General features: G+C 54.1%; 9 protein-coding genes across 9 annotated transcripts in view; 4 read left to right on the top strand and 5 right to left on the bottom strand.

Moving 5' to 3' along the window:
- Positions 1 to 24: 24 nt before the first annotated feature.
- SODALDRAFT_335615 (ribosomal protein L22) lies at positions 25 to 1,629 on the bottom strand. Its single transcript, XM_028612506.1, has 3 exons — positions 1,511 to 1,629; positions 574 to 1,419; positions 25 to 508 (listed from the first exon to the last, which is right to left on the bottom strand). Exons 1-3 carry the CDS (start codon positions 1,548 to 1,550, stop codon positions 369 to 371), a joined length of 1,026 nt encoding a protein of 341 aa, XP_028464324.1. The 5' UTR covers positions 1,551 to 1,629; the 3' UTR covers positions 25 to 368.
- A 289-nt stretch (positions 1,630 to 1,918) lies between these two features.
- SODALDRAFT_380828 (hypothetical protein) lies at positions 1,919 to 2,448 on the top strand (the record flags this gene model as incomplete). The annotated part of the gene is made up of 4 exons (XM_028615134.1): positions 1,919 to 1,949; positions 2,036 to 2,078; positions 2,192 to 2,222; positions 2,355 to 2,448. Exons 2-4 carry the CDS (start codon positions 2,036 to 2,038, stop codon positions 2,446 to 2,448), a joined length of 168 nt encoding a protein of 55 aa, XP_028464325.1. The 5' UTR covers positions 1,919 to 1,949.
- Positions 2,449 to 2,499: 51 nt separating this feature from the next.
- SODALDRAFT_362330 (hypothetical protein) lies at positions 2,500 to 3,414 on the bottom strand (the record flags this gene model as incomplete). The annotated part of the gene is made up of 4 exons (XM_028614449.1): positions 2,500 to 2,760; positions 2,853 to 2,912; positions 3,040 to 3,103; positions 3,200 to 3,414. 4 exons carry the CDS (start codon positions 3,412 to 3,414, stop codon positions 2,500 to 2,502), a joined length of 600 nt encoding a protein of 199 aa, XP_028464326.1.
- SODALDRAFT_335619 (hypothetical protein) lies at positions 3,214 to 4,634 on the top strand. Its single transcript, XM_028612507.1, has 2 exons — positions 3,214 to 3,592; positions 3,790 to 4,634. Exons 1-2 carry the CDS (start codon positions 3,521 to 3,523, stop codon positions 4,501 to 4,503), a joined length of 786 nt encoding a protein of 261 aa, XP_028464327.1. The 5' UTR covers positions 3,214 to 3,520; the 3' UTR covers positions 4,504 to 4,634.
- Positions 4,635 to 5,533: 899 nt separating this feature from the next.
- SODALDRAFT_221172 (HAD-superfamily subfamily IIA hydrolase) lies at positions 5,534 to 7,079 on the bottom strand. The gene is made up of 2 exons (XM_028607340.1): positions 6,651 to 7,079; positions 5,534 to 6,570 (listed from the first exon to the last, which is right to left on the bottom strand). Exons 1-2 carry the CDS (start codon positions 6,980 to 6,982, stop codon positions 5,559 to 5,561), a joined length of 1,344 nt encoding a protein of 447 aa, XP_028464328.1. The 5' UTR covers positions 6,983 to 7,079; the 3' UTR covers positions 5,534 to 5,558.
- A 2,302-nt stretch (positions 7,080 to 9,381) lies between these two features.
- On the top strand, positions 9,382 to 12,064 carry SODALDRAFT_362333 (hypothetical protein; the record flags this gene model as incomplete). Its single annotated transcript, XM_028614450.1, has 10 exons — positions 9,382 to 9,435; positions 9,526 to 9,678; positions 9,815 to 9,850; positions 10,612 to 10,660; positions 10,724 to 10,842; positions 10,976 to 11,273; positions 11,387 to 11,713; positions 11,767 to 11,861; positions 11,922 to 11,944; positions 12,028 to 12,064. 10 exons carry the CDS (start codon positions 9,382 to 9,384, stop codon positions 12,062 to 12,064), a joined length of 1,191 nt encoding a protein of 396 aa, XP_028464329.1.
- Positions 12,065 to 12,173: 109 nt separating this feature from the next.
- On the bottom strand, positions 12,174 to 12,971 carry SODALDRAFT_341372 (3-oxoacyl-reductase; the record flags this gene model as incomplete). The annotated part of the gene is made up of 1 exon (XM_028613032.1): positions 12,174 to 12,971. The coding sequence occupies one exon, from the start codon at positions 12,969 to 12,971 to the stop codon at positions 12,174 to 12,176; it is 798 nt and encodes a 265-aa protein (XP_028464330.1).
- A 366-nt stretch (positions 12,972 to 13,337) lies between these two features.
- Positions 13,338 to 15,153, bottom strand: SODALDRAFT_315459 (mandelate racemase muconate lactonizing enzyme family protein). Its single transcript, XM_028609293.1, has 3 exons — positions 14,918 to 15,153; positions 13,744 to 14,860; positions 13,338 to 13,674 (listed from the first exon to the last, which is right to left on the bottom strand). Exons 1-3 carry the CDS (start codon positions 15,019 to 15,021, stop codon positions 13,624 to 13,626), a joined length of 1,272 nt encoding a protein of 423 aa, XP_028464331.1. The 5' UTR covers positions 15,022 to 15,153; the 3' UTR covers positions 13,338 to 13,623.
- Positions 15,154 to 16,063: 910 nt separating this feature from the next.
- The window catches only part of SODALDRAFT_335625 (fungal-specific transcription factor domain-containing protein), a 3,525-nt gene continuing 2,655 nt past the window's right edge, over positions 16,064 to 16,933 (top strand). The window contains exons 1-4 of the mRNA XM_028612508.1: positions 16,064 to 16,145; positions 16,199 to 16,413; positions 16,468 to 16,696; positions 16,867 to 16,891. Coding sequence (XP_028464332.1) covers positions 16,521 to 16,696; positions 16,867 to 16,891 — 201 coding nt within the window. The 5' untranslated portion in view covers positions 16,064 to 16,145; positions 16,199 to 16,413; positions 16,468 to 16,520. The remainder of the gene's footprint in view (positions 16,146 to 16,198; positions 16,414 to 16,467; positions 16,697 to 16,866; positions 16,892 to 16,933) is intronic.

The following is a 16,933-nucleotide window of genomic DNA, read 5'->3' on the forward strand; positions in this document are numbered from 1 at the left end:
ATAGGAAATAGGCTACCTATTTTTGGCTGCTGTACTAGTAATATTATCTCACTCGACGTCTAGATTCGCCTTTTAGGAAGACTGAGGTCCCTAATACGGAGATACGGAGAACAGGTAGATGGTCCAGAGCACACTGGCAAATGAAGCAACTGGAAACAAAACATAGAGGTCGATAAAGTCAATGCGTGGCAGCCTATTCTTCTACCCGTTCTGAGGACGGCCACGATAGTGTACATGTGAGGTTAAGGTAAGGCAAGTTAAGGTACCTTACCTACTAGGTAAGGTACGGTAGTCTACAATGTCGTGTACATGGTGTTTGTAAGGTAAGGTTCCTTAGCAATGGAAGTGGGAATGACCGTCTTGCACTCCTACCACGAATAGTACGGTCTCTGTGCAGTAACCGGCCGATTCGGCAAATGGACCCATGGCTTCCGCTTAGCCTCCTTGGCTACCTGCTCATTGTGCTCCCGTATCCGTGTTCGTTCCTCCTTGAGGACGACGGAAATGCCTGGTTTTGATGGTCAGCTTGGATCGTTTGACAATGTCATGATATCAGGACAAGCTTATACGCACCCGTCGATGGTCTGAGAATGAGTCCCGTCCTGGCGCGGGCTTTGTACTCGATACGCCGGAAGCGAATAGGCCCCTTGTTCACCCAAGCCTGTGCAACATAGAGCCCCGATGGGTCGTCCACCTTGATCGTCTCCCCGTCCTTGGTTTGAATCTTGACGGGCGTGGGGGTCGCGTCCTTGTTGACCTTACCCAGGCCCATGCCACGGCTCACGACAGCTAGATCGCGGGCCTCCTCGAGGTGGAACTTGACCTCGGCCGCCATCTTCTTCTTCGAGAACCGCATTTGCACAAGGGCCTCTTCCAGTGTCTTGCCTTGGATCTGCCTTGCGAGCATCACCAGCTTCTTCACGCTGGTCTCCAGGAACGCGCTCCTGTGCAGCAGCTCTTTTTCGGTGGCCGCAATGCGCTCCATCCGCCTCGCATACGCAGAAGGTTCTTCGGCGGCCGTGCGTTGGCGAACCATCTGGATGACTTTCTTCCTCTCCCACCGGGTCCGGGCGCGCGGGTCCGGATCGATACGCCAGGCAGCGGCCTCGGGGGGCGCGACCTTCGGTTGGCGTGCTTGTGCGGCGCCTTTTGCATCGCGTCCGCCCGTGGCCGCTTTCACTTCGTCTTCGAAAATCGAGTCGGAAAGAGAGGGTGCTTTGCTCTGCTGTTGCTGGGCGATGACACGGGCGCGGACTTTGGGGTCGTCGAGGTCTTGACCGCTGGATTCTGGCTGGCGAGTATTCGAGCCGCGGTTGAACCAGTTAGAGATGGACCATTTCGTGCGACGCTGACTCTGGACGAGCGGAACCGAGGTAGCCAACGAGTTTGAGGACGCGAGAGTGTACAGAGCCGACGGAGCTGAGAAAAGTCGTTGTTGTTAATGTGGGCATTGAACCTAGAATCGGCCGTGGTGTAGAAGTCACGGCAGACGTGATCGAAGACCACTTACCGACTAACGCTATTCTCCTAGACGGTATGTGGGCGCTCATCGTGACAAGTGGTCGCCCAACACCTGGCACAGCAACTTCATGAAGCTTTCCGTGAGAAAATTAAGAACGTGTAGAACTCATTCGTACGGATACATAGGATAAGGTAGAAGGAGCGACCGACTTTGGTTGGTTAATCCCTGAGAGACTGCCAGCCGAAGTTTTACCGGACGCTTACGATATATCACGTGACTGTTTTCACGGAACAATCGTCAGGCCATTCCATTCCCATCGACAGAGAGCTGGGTCCCATCAATTCTCTCGCTTTCTTGCCGAACCAATCCGACCACCACCACCAAGTTCAAACCCCGTCCAACAATCCACCTCTCAACCTCCCGCGCAACTCGCAACGACATCCCGATCACAATGGCCAGCGCGTCCTCTATCAAGCCCATCACGGGTGTACGTACAACTCTCCCTCAGTCCCAGTCGGGCACCCAATTGGGTGCTTTGCATCCGTCGCGGATGGTCACTCATATCCTCGGCAGATGCTCCGGCGAAACCTCATTCTGGACCTCGGAATTGGTCTAGGTATGTTTATAGCGAACTCCAGTCAATTTGCTGCTTTGCTTTGTTCCATCTGTCTCCAATTCCCTACTCTTCATATATTCGGAACCGGTGACTAACGTGAGATATCACACTAGGTGTTGGCTTCGGCATGGCTAATGCGTTCTGGTACGACACCATCCTGCGCCGATAATTATTGCGAAGAGAAGAATGGCGGAGCGGCTGGGCCGCGTTTTGCATCAGCCAACGCAGCGTACCGAGAGTTGAAATACGTCATGCTAATTCACGAATGCACCGTAGGTACGGCTTCCACATGCGCCGCACAAACGCTCGAGACAACTACTACGCCAAGCTAGAGCAGGAGAAGGCAGAGCAGCGTGCCGTCCAGGCGTAAGAGAGGCGCCTACTTTGATTTCGGGGACTGAACTGGCGAAGGGGAGAACAATTATCGAAGGGTTGGTTGGGTAGATGTTTGGACGGGACTGCGGTGGGAGGATTCCGAACACTTAGACGAAGAATTGAAAGCGTGAACTGCGCTGGTCCAACTGGCAGCCGGTTTGTACCAAAACTGTGTGCAATATGGGTCCAGGACTTCTGCTGCTTCCGTCTCTTTTGTCCGATGTGACTTGGCCCAGGGAAGTGATGGGAGAAACCTGGGATATAGTTGAGAATTAACGAAGCGCTCATTTTCGTCCTCTTGTGCGACCTTCCTCAATGGAGAAGTTGTTACACATCACGTTGAAGATGCGCCATTGGGGACCAGGGAGTAGTTGGTCGGTATTATGCCGTAGCCATGACCTGGTTACCCATGGCTTTCAGCTTTAAGTGAGTCTGCTTGCGCTGGCTCAAATTAGAGAGCTGCAGACGACAGTATGACAGAATATACAACATCGTGAGCTAATAGTTTGTCGCCTGGAGAGTTGGAATGCGCCTCAACTGATGAAATGGCATGCTTCCAATCCCCCTTCTGCCATCACGTGTCCACTTGCGATCTATCCTTCAAGCCTTCCCACGCCGACGTCTCGACCATAAAAACGCCCTTTTTGTCCCTGCACCTACACATGGGGCGATCCGTGATCCCCTGTTAGCAGGATAAACTACACGGTACGTGTGACAGGTGTGGGAGAGACGGGGTTGCGACGCACTGGCGGAAGAAGCGATTGACAGCCCAGCATCGCACAGGGCTTCCGGGTAGTGCCGGGTCATCGACGAAACAACGGTATTGTGTCAACTCCTTCAGCTCGCACCGAGTCAGGTCCACGTTCCCGCCACCTTCAAGCTTGCGTTTCCTGCCCTTGACATCTGCCTGGACGTGAAGCGGGAGCTCCGAGACCGGGAAAGCAAGGCACGGTGGAGACATAAGTCTTCGGTCCTCCGGGTCTCAGGCTCACTACTTTCTTCACTACTTTTCTTGTGGTGTTTTTTACTGCCTCGCCATAGAAATCCGGTTGTTCAATGGGTTGATGATGGCTGTGCCGACGGCGATTGTTACGGGTGCTCGGATGCTGAATGAGGTGGAAGAGGGTAGTCTCGATGAGGTCAGTCGTGTTTCTGAACGTCGTTATCTAATTACCTTTTTTCTTCTTTTTTTCTTTTTTGCCGCCTCCCTCGGCCTTCCCCCACCGCCCACTCCCCTCTAACCGGGATCACGGCGAAAACGACTCACCCACACCCCCGAGATGTAGCCATAGGACAAATGATGGAGGTTGCAACTTTTGATTAATTATTTCTCTAGGTCCTCACATCCCTACGAACAAACTTGAGCGTTCTGTCCGCCTTCCCTGCGCCATCCACCAAAGAGAGTCCACAGAGGTTCAAGTCGCACGGGGATCCCGATCTCGATGCTTTGCTCGATCGGAATCTACGCGCAACACAGTCTGCTACCCTACAACTGACCGGCCGGTACCTGCCTCTCGTCTACAACCTCGTGTCGAAGCTAATCGCCGCACCGCGCAACAAAGCCATCGTCATCATTGACACGGAGAATCGCTTTGACCCGACATGCTTGACAGCCCAATATTCCTCGCGTCTCGACGACCTCCACCACGTCCACGTCTACCGCACGCCTCGCTGCGGATCGGACCACCTCCAGGCGCTTGTCGCGAGTGTCGAGGCCCAGATGCTGTACAGCCGACACGAGAGCCGCGGACGCGAGTGGTGGGGGACCATCGTCATCGGTTCCCTGTCGGCTTCTCCATCTGCTTCCGCTACTGCATCGGGACCAGCCATGACGTCAACACGAGGCAGCACTGCCCATGTCACTGCCAGCTGGAAGGGGTGGCTGAGAGTCGACAGAGAGGATGTTGAGCGCTTCCATCCTGCTGCGAGCGCTCGTGAGGCCCTCGCCGACCGAGAAAGAAGGCAGGTAGCTGTCGACTCGGCTGGTTGGGCTGCCTCCTGTCAGTGGGGTGGCTTCACTTTCAGGCCCGAGGAAGAGCGTAGACAATGATATTCCGGCACGAGTTCCTGCCTATGTCAGGGTATACGCCATGCCGTGATATGACTACACCAGTGCTGCAGCCCCGGTTACCTCAAGTCATATATATATATATATATTATTATTATTATTAATCTTACTCCGCTATCCTGACTAATCTACAGGAGCCTTCCTAGGCTACGCGGTCCTTCTCGGGTGGCTATAGAGGGGAAAACCCGGGTAAAACCCGGGGAAAACCTCTATACACTTCCTTGGGTGGAGAGGTGCCGCTGCGGGGCCGACATGGCCCCGGTTCTTCCCCGTTGCGTATATATATATATATATATATCCCTCTGTCGGCGAGCTGATGGCTTTGCGAGGTAATTATTGGCACAACTGGCTGGATATGCGACAGCCCAAGTAAACATCCGGGCCAAGTAGCCATTAAATAAAGCGCCTATCCAGATTCAATCGACTGTGCATGGCGTATTTGTTTCGACAACAATGGGGCTTAACGATCTGATCTCGTGCGACTATTCTTCCGCACGGGAAGAAATACTCGCAAATAGAAGAAGCTATAGGTATTAACAGCAATGTTCAATATCTATATTAACCACAATCTTAAGCTGACTGCTGGCGCCTTACGCCCCCACAACGTCTATCGTCTTGTCTCTCGAATCTTTCCTTCTTTGCGAAGGACGATATCAGGAAGGCTTCAGAGCCATTACCCGAATTTGACATGCCGAAAATTGACCTTTAATCCCAATGCTCATTCATAGCTTCATCAATCTGATGGCGCCTTGGTATCCCAATCCCAGTATCCCCATGTTACCTGTACCGATACAAACGAGAGGATCCAACCAAGTGTTGGGTGGAAAAGAAGAAAAAAAGAAGAAGAAAAAAAGAAGAAGAAAAAAAGAAGAAGAAAAAAGAAGAAGAAAAAAAAGAAATGTAGGAACACGAAACCATCGAATCGCTTTTCGTAATGCGTTCAACCAGAGCCAATTTCCAAAATGCTGCAGAGATAGGAAAAGGTAAGAATCAAAGCACGCGGCTTATGCGGAACGCCCCGTACCCCTGAAAGGCGCTCAACCCAAGATGGGAGAAGCGCGCTCTTCTAGAGGGGTCAGAACCGCGCTGTCCTTTCCGTTGAGAGCTTCGAGGCAGGCCTCTTCTCCTAGCACGTCCTTGCGGAAAGAATGGACAACCCGCTTGCGCATCTCTCGCTGAAGGCCGTACCTGACGGCGTCGAGCACGTTGTTGACAGTGACCCTTGGTTTGTACGCAGGCTCCGTGCCTTCCTGATACACGCCCGTCTTGACTAGTATGCTGTACCAGTCGTTCTCGGATTGTTCGTTGTAGGCATTGGTACCGCGGATGTCACTCTCGGGGGTGTCTCCAACGAAGTAGACCGTCTCGGGCGGGGCGTTGAAGCCGTGCTGCTGGCGGCGCCATCGCTGGAGGAGACGTGTCGCGAACTCGAAGGTGCTCACTTGTGGCTTGCCAAAGGCGTGCGTGTGCAGGACGCCCTTCTTCTTGGTGACGTCCTTGAAGATCACCTCCAGCATGCGGCGCAGGGCACCCATGCCGAGGCGGACGTTGTCGTGGGCAGCGGACCAGACGACGTCGTTGTGCGAGAAGTAAATGGGCGGGCCCTCGTCCAGCGTCTCCGACAGAGTGCCCAGGCGGCCGCCCTTGGACATGGCGATGTCCAACATGATCTGGATGTCGCCGGCCCAGTCCCGCGAGTCGGCGAAGACGAAGATGGCCTCGATGGTGACGTTACCGAAGTCACGCTCGCGCGAGTTGAAGAACTCGGTGTCTGTTAGCTTCCGGAACGGAGTGGTGGCACTGTTGTGTTTGATGATGTCGCCTGGCGTGATGACGTCGCGGAAGCCGTAACCCTCAGCTACCTGGCGGCATTTCTCGCCTTCGCCGCCGACGACCAAGACGGTACGGAAGCGCTCGGCCATCTCCCTCATGGGAGTGTGACCGCAAATGAACTGGGCAGGGGAAATGTCGATCTGCATCTGGCCCGACAGATCCGCACAGCGTTCCTCTTCTGTCTTTCCGCCTCCATTGGTGAGGAAGATGTAAGGACTAGGAAATGTTAACAAATCACTCGTGGTAGAGAGGGGGGGCGGTGGTCCGTGGAGGGTATGGGAAAGTCCAATGCTTACATTCGGAGCCCATATTCGTTCTCTCCGTTAAGGTACCGCATGGCCTCGACTGCCTCTGGAATGGCACGCCCGCCTCGCACCAGGACGCCGTCAATGTCGAAGGCAAAGGCAAACCCATCTGCTACTAGCGTGTCTAGGGCCGGGGTCGCAGGAGACATGCCAGCAACAGGGCTACCGGTCAGGGAAGGTGGCGAAGACGAGTCTGGTGTTGAGTCAATGGCCAAGGCATCGAGCTCCTTACGGGCAACCGTGATCTCTTCCATAAAGCTACCGGTGGAGGAAGCTCTATGGGAGCCCCGATAAGGCTTCTCGGGAGGGCTTTGGAGACTCATATTGGCGTAGGTCGAGAGTAGGTCGAGAGTAACTGAGGAAGGTATGTTGCACTTTGGTGAGGCAGTGTGAAATAGACGAATTATTCAATTCAGTCCAAGCAAAGTGCAGAAATAATATGAAGACGAATTTCCTGCCAGGAAGCGGGGAGGAGGAAAGGGAGAGAGGCCTTATATCATCGGCCTGCTTTACAACGCTACCGCCAAGGGCCGTTAGCCGTTCCAGTACCCGGGACGTCTACCCTGAATATCTCCATAATAACCAGGTAAGCGCGGTGTTTTCCCTTCTTTTTTGACGTTCTTTCGCCTCCTGGGTCTGGGGGAGTATGGGACAGGTATGTACCTGTATTCCATGTTGTGGTGAACTGAAGGAGTGGAGATACCTCTGTCGTCAGCGAGTTGGTTTGCCAAGAGATATGGCACAGTACAACACTAAGGAACCACTCCAAGGGGTGGAGAATAAACAGGTACAGTGGGGCGCACACAATACAACGTACACCCCTTAATCCCACGCCCTTCTCTCCTGGTTTTCGGTACATAAATCCTACGATGCAGAAAGTACCTACCCACGTACTGAAGGCCGAAAGGGACATGATAAATTTGCCACGGTCGTCTCTCTCCGCGACCCCAGCAAAAACATCCCAGCCTCTCTTTCTTACTCATCAACTCTGTCATACTGTTGTTGTCTAAGAGACCCTGCAAAGTACCTACGGGGGCCAGGGGGGGTATAGGTCAGAGCCTAATAACTGGACAGTCTGTCGACAGTCTTAGAACTTCATGTTGACAGAGATATCTCTGTCCAGCCTCTGGCCAGCCTAAGATTCTCAGTTCGAGCTCTAACCTATAACCCCCCCCCCTCCCCGTTAGGTATTTACACATTTCCCTGAACGATACGCTCATCTTCCCGACCGCACTTATTTCTGGCCGGCATAACACGCTCAAACCCCAAGGATAAGATAGGATTGTTCACTCGAAAAGGTTACAGACATCCCTCCATCGATTCCCATCTTTGCAAATGGCAACGAGGGAGTGAACTCTTGGTACCGTGACGCCGGCCAACCAGCTGCAAGGATGATGGCAAGGCGTAGGGGCCCTAGGGACCCTAGGGGCGGCAGGGCCAAGGCGACCCCATAAAAATCATCCGCCAGGGCTTCTCGACTCCACCAGAGCCACCTAGGTCTCCAGAAATAATATGCGAGTCACGTCAACAGAGTGGATGGTCCTAAGATATGGCACACAATGATTACGTTACGTCGTGCAGGCCAATGGCCCAATGTGCTGCGGTTGCCCTGCTGTCTGTCCCCTGTAGAGGTCGGTGCTTACAGGCTACTTCGCCTCGCACGCAGCTTACCTTACTCTGTACCTTACCCTAGGTAGGTACCTTAGGTACCTTAGCCTTCCCCCCAATCACGTACCCACCTTAGGTAACGAAGAACCCTAACGCCCTGTCTGTGCTGTGCGGTTGCCTCAAGCCGCCACAGAGGTGTGGTACGTGTAGTTACTGGTAGACTTTTACGGGCTATTAACGTGTGGATCTGCACCTTTCTCGGATGATGGTACTGTAGGTTGTTTGAGACTTGTGAGAACTTCCTATCGTCTGACAGATGTGATTCCAAGCCTTGATGCTTGCTGCCGGAGAGCCGTTGAACGCCTGGTCCAATGTGGTTCCATGTGCTTCCAAGGTCCCTTTCACATGTGCGATGTGTTCAGCCAAGGTTGAGTTGAAGATACTCTAAACGGGGATACCCGGATTGGCATGAATGGCCCGGTTTGGCATGAAAGGCAGGCCATCGCCCAAATACTATCCGTAGGCACCTCGGAAGCGACGCCCGATTTACCCATATCACTTGCTCGGGGAATTAATGAAACAGCCCCCTATATGGGTAGCAGCGAGCCGTAGGTGTCCAGTAATTAATTGCCTTTGCCTGCCGATTCCAGGGACCGCACCCATGCGGCTACGATGTGGTTGGCGTCGGTACCTACCACCTCGCAACCTGGACATACACCAAACAGGGACAACAAAAAGGAGGAACTACGCCGAATAATGTACTTCGTACGAAGAATTCGTTTGAACGAGCGGGCGGGGTACCAGTGACCACCGCCTGTTGGTCGAGCGTGGTTGGCCGTTATTATACCGCACCCGGGTCCCTTCGACCGCCGCATGCAGCACGTCCCCACAGGGTCCACAGATATCTTACTCAAATAGCTAGGTACCTTAGGTACGTGTATTTCACCTGGCGCGTCGAACCTGAGGGGTCGTTATGTCCCACCATTATATAAGGTACGTTGTACTTCGTATATAAGAATTTTTGTCTCCCATCTCCAATGACGTCAATGTTTCACCCCTGGAACCGCAGAATACAACGCTAGAAGTGCCAAGCCCTGTTCGTTGCGGAGCACCTATGCCCCGCCGGCCCGCTGCCAAGGCTTCAAGAGCTCCGCTAGCCGGACCGAAAGTGTCTCATACAAAGCCGATACCACCCAAAGCCAATATCCTCGGCAAAGTAGCTGATACGCTGAATCTTTTTTTCTTCTTCTCACTATAGCAGCGTCTGTTGAGGGCCAGGGCTCACTCAAGTAAGCTGGAGGAGGTAGTTGGTACTTCCCATTTTCGTGGTCGTTTCCCGTTGCCGCTTTTGTCCGATCCCACTCCTAGTCGGCACAACCGTTGGTTTAGTCACGAGAAAAGACGGGACCCGGTGTGTCCAAAACTGCCTTTGATTCGCCCTACGCCCGGAGCCGGTTGCCGGGTCCGGAAGACCTCGGGTGGCAATTAGGCACTATCGTCTCACCGCTGCAGCAAGGGACCTGACATGGGGATATTCACTAGAATAGTTCCGATCTGAGATGGATGTAGGGGACCGGCAGAGCGTTGGATGGAATGCTCAACTCGGGCTCTGACTTTGAATGAGAGAACAATGCCTACCTCAAATTAAACCCACCGTCAGGTACAAACCTAGATAATCACTCCAAGTAAGTGTATAGAGGGTGAGCGATAATTTCGGTATATTTTAAAGATCCAGTGATTCGTTACTTTTGTAATATGATATGGTTTTGCCACTAATAGAAAAGTGTTCCCCAAAAGCTCCCGAAGCATTCTACTTTGGGTTATCTCGAAACTTTTGCTCACTCACTGTACGTACGTTCAGGCTTATTTCCCGTATAATGATAATTTTTACGTGCCTTGGCTTGTTCTTCGTATACACTGTACAACGTACATCTTGCTAAACCTCTCACTTACAGAGTGCTAACATGCAGGGATCCCTCATTTGAGACAACCAAAGTACTTCTGTAGGGATGCGAGGTAATACGTGTACAACGTAATACCACGGGGCCACAGGGCCAAGGGTATGCTATCTTATCAAACGAGGAAAAAGCAAAGCCGTGCCAGTTGATACGTAAACGGTGTGGTGCGACCTTGGCTGATTTATTAACTGATCGACAGATTGCCACTCGACTACCCATCTCTAGCCGGGAATGCGGTCTTTATTACGGAGTACAATACACTACAGATAACTCAGCGAGGCCGAAAAGCTGTTCCTGTCGTGGTGATTGGGGTTTGACGTCAACCTGAGCCTGAGAGCCCTGACTTTGGGAGGGTATCATCTCGCTGTCTCTTTGCATGCACACAGCACACCCTGCGTAAGAGAGAGCGCAACGACGACATTTCGTACCTTGGAAGTGCGCCCGTTCGATAATTCACCCACATGCGGTGGACGGCCTCTCACCGACCGGGATATCCAGGACATCCAGGGGATTTGTCCAACAATATCCGTGCTCTTTTATTCTCCTCATCTCTCATCTATCACACCATTCGGGCATTCTCGCCAAGCCACCAGCTGCAGGCTTCCCAATCCTCCAGGGTATAGGCATATTGTGACACTCAAACATTGCCTGACAGAGCAGGCAACATCTTAAGAATGGCAATAATAGTACTTCATATATTTAGGACGGCGAAACGAGATGGAACCAATTACTGCACAGCGGTCGCGATAGGCCACTGCCCTCCAGGGGATCAACAAACAACAGCAGACCGCCCCGATGAAGCGCGCATATCTCACCCACACCCAGTTACCTCACATCTCGCTGATAGGGTGTAATTACCAAGTAATTGCTTCGTACCATACAAGTTCAGATTTCCACTCCAAGACATGGGGCCGCCCCGCCGATGGCCGTTGTACATTCAAAACTGTAACGTATCAGGAGAAAAATCGCGCTGCTATCAGACTCCAGTACGTGTACCAGCCCCCCCTTCCCCATTGTGCCTCAATCTGCGGAGCCCTGGGAGATAAATGTGTCCGAGCTGGAAGGAGAACATCCTGCGACCATGCCAAATGGCTCATGAGAGCCGTTACAAACCGGCGGTGCCTGGTTAAAGACGGCGGCTCATGTTTGTGCCCATGGAAGTGCAGATTGCTAGCATCTTCAGTCAGGATCCTCTGCTTGAAGAGAAAAGAGACGACTTGATGATGTGGAGTTCGGCATCTTCAGGTGGTGGACGCATCGCGGGAGTATGGGAGGTCCAGGGATTCACGACTCAGGATTCAGGGCTCAGGATCCGCCTACCCGCTGGCCAAATTACCATCACCATTAACTACGAGACGAACAAGTCCGGAGTCCGGACACCTTCAGGGACATGGACGTTCCCCGCGAACCCACAACTCACAACGCTCCACTACACCTACTCCATATGCACGCCATCGTGCTGCTTACCCCATGTGCCAATACACGATCGTGAGTCTCACACTGCGCAGACCAGACGCCAGTGTCAGTCTTGTCTGCTCCAGTTTTCATTAATGTGGGCCCTTTCATTCAACGTCACGTCACCGATTCTGCTCAACCTCCACCCCTCATTCTCTCGTCTCCCTTGTCCCGAGTTTATGTACGGAGCACCTAGCTTATGGAGCCTGTTCCCTCTGTTCCCTCTGTTCCCTCATCCAAGCGGGCTCCGCCAGTCAATGACCGGTGAACTGAAAGGGGGGATGGGGCCTCAATACTCCGCAAGAGAGGAAAGAGGCACCTAGGATGCTGTCGGGGACCCGGCCCAGTGCCAACGTCATCGACGACTATTCGGGTATCCCGTAGGACGACACGTTATGCTCCGGGATGAACCCAACAAGAAAAGGGGGGTCGAAGCGTACACGACACGTACAACGTACGATCTTTGCTTGCCAACCAGAGGTCCAGAGCGGGGCTACTGCAAGTTGACGAAGAGACCGCCATCAACTAATAGTTGCGCCCCCGTCACGTAACCGCTAAGCTCATCGCAGGCCAAGAAGACGGCCGGGCCAGCAAGGTCACGAGGCACGCCAGTACGGCCGAGAGGGATGCGCTTCTCCATGTACGCGCGCTTGGCCTCGTCGGCGAGGTCCTCCTCGTTGAGCTGGGTCTCGATGGTCCCGGGCAGCAAGGCGTTGCAGCGGATGTTGTGCTTCCCGAGGGCGACGGCGGTGCTCTGCATCAGCGACAGCACGCCGGCCTTGGTCGGGGTGTAGTGCGTCTGCTGGCCGCCGCCGACGAGGGCGGAAATGGAGCTGACGCCGATGATGCTGCCGCCGGCGGGGGTCTGGGCGGCCATCTGGCGGGCCGCGGCCTGGACGACGTAGAAGGCGCCGTCGAGGTTGGTGCGGACCGTGTTGGCGAAGAGGTCGGGGCTCAGGTCGAGGAAGTCGGCGAAGGTGCAGATGCCGGCGTTGGAGACGCAGATGTCGAGGCGTCCCCGGTCGGAATGGCGGACGGCCTGCTCGACTAGGAGGGTGGACGTGGCGGGGTCTCGGATGTCGCCGACCTGGTGAGCGAGGCGGCCCGGGGCTGACTCGGCTTCGGCAAGGAGGGAGTCGAGATGCGGCTGGTCCTTCTCTAGGCCGAGGTGGTTGATGACAACGTTGGCGCCCTGGCGGAGATATTCGAGGGCGATGGCGCGGCCAATCCCGGTGCTTCCTCCGGTAATGATGGCCGTCTTGCCGGCCAGTAGGCCTGAGGGAGGCGCCATTTCGCGGGTGGGGAGGGGGGCGAAACGAGCCTCAGATGACTCTGCTTCGGATACTGACCGTGAGGAAGCCCAGTGTGGGCTTTGGCTCTTCAATGTCCAAATCACGACATTGCCATTGCCATCATTTTCTGAGCTTTCCGTCTCTCTTCCCCATCCTTGAAAGGGGAATCCCCATCCCATGCCGTACCCCGCGTCCGACCCCGCGTTTCGGGGTATATTGTACCGAGACCGATATCGGGACTCGTGAGGAGAAAGGCATACAGAGAACAGAGAACATCCACCAGCAGGACAGTTGCCGTTGCCTGGTGAGATTTGGTAGATGGTATCATTCTTGATCGGTCTTTGGACGAGAAGTGTAAGAGTTTTGTCGTCTCAAAAAGATTGACTATGAGGTTCTATTACTTCTGGCCCTGAAAATATTCCAATGATGTGCGGTAGTTGTCTACATGTGCCATGAAATGGGATGACCCGTTCCTCCTTAACAGGACTCTGACCACGCTGGGACTTTGGCAGCTTTCCAGAATTCCTGGCTCCGCCCCCCGCAGGTTGGAGCGGCCGCATACGTGAGCATTTCTTTCCACTTTGGTTTCGCCCTATCTTCTAATCATCGTATTGGTTTTATTCGCCGGAGGACCCTCTGTCTTGGTATATTTTATGTCTTGGGCTCCTCGACCTTTGGCTCTCCAATCTTGAGGGGAACCTCCTGTAACTAGTCAGCACGTCAACTACTAAACATTAAAACAGACAAAAAGTAAGGGCGTGAGGTTTGTACCGGACTCGGGTGCAGGAGCTTTTCACCAGGGATCAACTTTGCCCGGGCAGCAGGGTTGATGGTCAAGCCGAACCCGGGCTTGTCCAAGTCCGCGGCCGTCAAGAAGCCCCTGGTGGGGATGGGCTCGTCCAGGAACAGGTCGCCGAATACGGGCAAGACGCTCTTGCCATCGGGCGAGTTGGCCAAGTACTCCTGGAACGGCGTGTTGGGCTGCGAGATGACAAAGTGGTAGCTGTAGGGGCCACTGGCGTGAGGAACGACGGGGATGTCGTACGCCGCCGCCAGGGCCGACACCTTGAGCAGCTCCGTCAGGCCGCCCAGCCACATGACGTCCGGCTGTATGATGTCCAAGTTGCGACCCTCGACCAGCTTGCGGAATCCGTAGCGAGAGTACTCGTGCTCTCCGGTCGTGAACTTTATGGTCGGGTGCGCCCTCTTGATCTGCTCGAAGCCGTCCGTGTCGTCGGGAGACAGGCATTCCTCCCACCAGTTGATGTTGAGGTCCTCACACGCCTTGGCCAGCTCGATGACGTACGACACGTTGAGACTCATGTAGCAATCCACCATGATGGGGAAGTCGGGTCCGACGCTCTCGCGGTGCTTACGGAGGAACGCGACGTTCTTCCGGAGGCCGGCGTGGCCTTCCTCGGGGCAGTACGGGAGGGGCACCTTGGCGCCCCAGAAACCCATCGCCTTGGCCGCGGGGGGGTCGGGGCCGGTGCAGTAGAAATCGAGACGCTGCTTGGTGGCGCCCCCGATCAGCTTGTAGACAGGCTCGTTTCGCAGCTTGCCCAGGAGGTCCCACAGAGCGAGATCGATGACGGAGATGATGGCGATGGGTAGACCCTTGCGGCCGTAGAACATGGAGGAGCGGTACATTTGTTCGAAGAGGAGGTTGGTATCCCGAGGGTCGGCGCCGATGAGGAAACGCTCAAAGTGCTGGTGGACGAGCCAGCAAGCGGGCGGGCCTCCGAACCCCGTAGCGAAACCGACGGTGCCATCCGAGGCCTCAATCTCGACGAGGAAAGAGCCCAAGACGTTGATGCCCCAGCTCGTCCGAGAATGTCGGTACTTCTCCCATCGAGACGACGGCGTCGATATGGGCGAATCGATGAGCCTGGGCTCGTCACGTCAGAACCGGCCAGAAAAGGGGAGCAACCGTGGCAACACTCACCAATGGCCGCCCTTGACATTGTGATAGTCACCCCCAGAGCCCACGCCACCAATAACAAACGAACGGACCGCCTTGATGGTGGGAAACGACCTTGCCGACGCCATGATCTGTCAGTTCAGGAGGAGAGTCGAAGAAAAGGTATGTATGAGAAGCAAGTGATTAATCTTCTCAAGCTCTACTACCGCCCAGAAGGGCGGGGTCTAGAGTTCCTTCCAATCGCATGTCCTTTTGTGCGTAACGGCTGACGGGATGTTGATGGTGGCTTCGTGGACGTCGGGAGTAGATGTACCGACAAGGAGAACGGGCATCCCCTACCCCGCCTGCCTATTGGGGCATTGTGTGTAGTGTACCTATGTATCATTGTATCATCCATGTTTCAATGTCTCTTTCGCTGGGAGAATGTCACCCGCGATGGCGTACGATGTTTCCGACGGAGTGCATGTGAGCTTTCTAAAGGAAGGATATGACCGACAAGGAGAAAATTGGAAAATTGGACCAAGTACGGGATGAAATCGAGGTGATCATACAGTCATCCTACCTTACCTATGGTACCTTACTTCACAGGGTTGCTACGAAGTACGGGTAAATCCGTCCGATACAGGGGGTAAAAAGCGCGACCCTGAGAAGCACGGTCGTTATAATAAGTGTACGGACGGATCGTACCTCGTACCTAGGTTAGGACAGTGGCTTAAAGGACCGAAGCACTTTACCGACTCGGTTGTTAAAGCTGTATGAACAGACTGATTTCCAAACCCAAATGCTAAGACGTGATCTTGCATAGTTGAACTCAGCATATAAGCGTCGCTTTATGCACGTTGGAAGCCTCTACGGAGGGAGTGTGATTACGGTAATTTGATATCCTCGGTCTTCGGTTTTAGGTACCTTAGTTACGTCGCACAGTGAGTACCTACCTAGGTGCCCAAAAGTACCGACGCGTTGTGCACAGTGCGATTATGTAAAGAGCTTCGGTCCTTTTGTCGTGCCACCGTACCTTACTTAATTATTCCGAAGTGGCCTGTGCGCAGTTTACCCTCCCTCCAGCTTCTCCGCATCCCCGCACAACCCTCGTATCGAAGAACACCGACCAACTTGGACCTGTGATCCGTCCTTTGTTCTTGCCTTTTATCACTGCCTCTCACTGCTTCTCCGTCCACAGCTACACACGCTTGGTAGACGCGACATTGACCGGCCTGATTGGTTTAGTGTTTCTTCGTCTTTAACCCGGACGGTGAGAGTCGGTGGGCCAACTGGCAACCTGGACTAAGTTCTAACCCCCGACAGTAAAGTCTCCACCACAGCACAGAACGACTACGAATAGGCTGAGGATCTCGGCGGCCCTCTCTCACTTCCGAGACCCTGATGCGCAGCATCTTAGTCCGAGGTCGCAAAGACAGAAACGAACCGTACACGTACCTCGTTTCCTAGCCTTCAAATCGACACCCGGCCCCACGCGCGTAGTGCGTCCGAGCTACGAATAGATGACCCGAGATTCCCTTGTACGCCACTGTTAAGCTTTCTCTCGCTCGTCCAACATTGACCCGAGATCCCAGATCCCAGATCCCCGAGCTCTCTCAACTCCGCGCCGGGTTCTTCTCCTACCGAGATGCAGAACGGCCAAAACGGCACAGGCACAGGCATAGCCGACCAGCACGAATCGGACGACGGGGACCATCCATCGCATAGTGGGGATGAACGCGATGGCCGCGATGAACACGACCATGACCAGGACGATCTAGATGCCCCTCGCCTTGGGAAACGCAAGAGACCAATCTCCGTCTCGTATGTCATCCATTCATTCTGTCCCAGTTTGGGCCCCCACCCCTGTCGCTCTCCTTGGCCATCCCATCCCTCTCTGAAAGCCTCCCCATCATTCAGCATCTTCCCATGGCATCCTCTCCTGAAAACGGGCCTTTAGAGAACACCCGCGAAGCTAACAACACCACCCCAAGATGTGAGCTGTGCAAGCAGAGAAAGGTGAGAGCTGGGAGTTGCCGCTTTGCAACGATGAAACGAAGG

This window comes from Sodiomyces alkalinus (genome assembly GCF_003711515.1).
Source record: "Sodiomyces alkalinus F11 unplaced genomic scaffold SODALscaffold_9, whole genome shotgun sequence".
In the NCBI taxonomy this organism is placed as follows: Eukaryota; Fungi; Ascomycota; class Sordariomycetes; order Glomerellales; family Plectosphaerellaceae; genus Sodiomyces; species Sodiomyces alkalinus.

Bases quoted from the DNA above. Each gene is read 5' to 3' on its own strand.
- SODALDRAFT_335615 (XM_028612506.1), bottom strand. From the start codon at position 1,550: ATGAGCGCCCACATACCGTCTAGGAGAATAGCGTTAGTCG. The intron at 1,420-1,510 runs GTAAGTGGTCTT...GACTTTTCTCAG, and splicing joins TAGGAGAATAGCGTTAGTCG to CTCCGTCGGCTCTGTACACT. The intron at 509-573 runs GTGCGTATAAGC...CATCAAAACCAG, and splicing joins CATTCTCAGACCATCGACGG to GCATTTCCGTCGTCCTCAAG.
- SODALDRAFT_335619 (XM_028612507.1), top strand. From the start codon at position 3,521: ATGGCTGTGCCGACGGCGATTGTTACGGGTGCTCGGATGCTGAATGAG. The intron at 3,593-3,789 runs GTCAGTCGTGTT...TTATTTCTCTAG, and splicing joins AAGAGGGTAGTCTCGATGAG to GTCCTCACATCCCTACGAAC.
- SODALDRAFT_221172 (XM_028607340.1), bottom strand. From the start codon at position 6,982: ATGAGTCTCCAAAGCCCTCCCGAGAAGCCTTATCGGGGCTCCCATAGA. The intron at 6,571-6,650 runs GTAAGCATTGGA...AACATTTCCTAG, and splicing joins AACGAATATGGGCTCCGAAT to TCCTTACATCTTCCTCACCA.
- SODALDRAFT_315459 (XM_028609293.1), bottom strand. From the start codon at position 15,021: ATGGCGTCGGCAAGGTCGTTTCCCACCATCAAGGCGGTCCGTTCGTTT. The intron at 14,861-14,917 runs GTGAGTGTTGCC...TGACGAGCCCAG, and splicing joins AATGTCAAGGGCGGCCATTG to GCTCATCGATTCGCCCATAT. The intron at 13,675-13,743 runs GTACAAACCTCA...GACTAGTTACAG, and splicing joins AGCTCCTGCACCCGAGTCCG to GAGGTTCCCCTCAAGATTGG.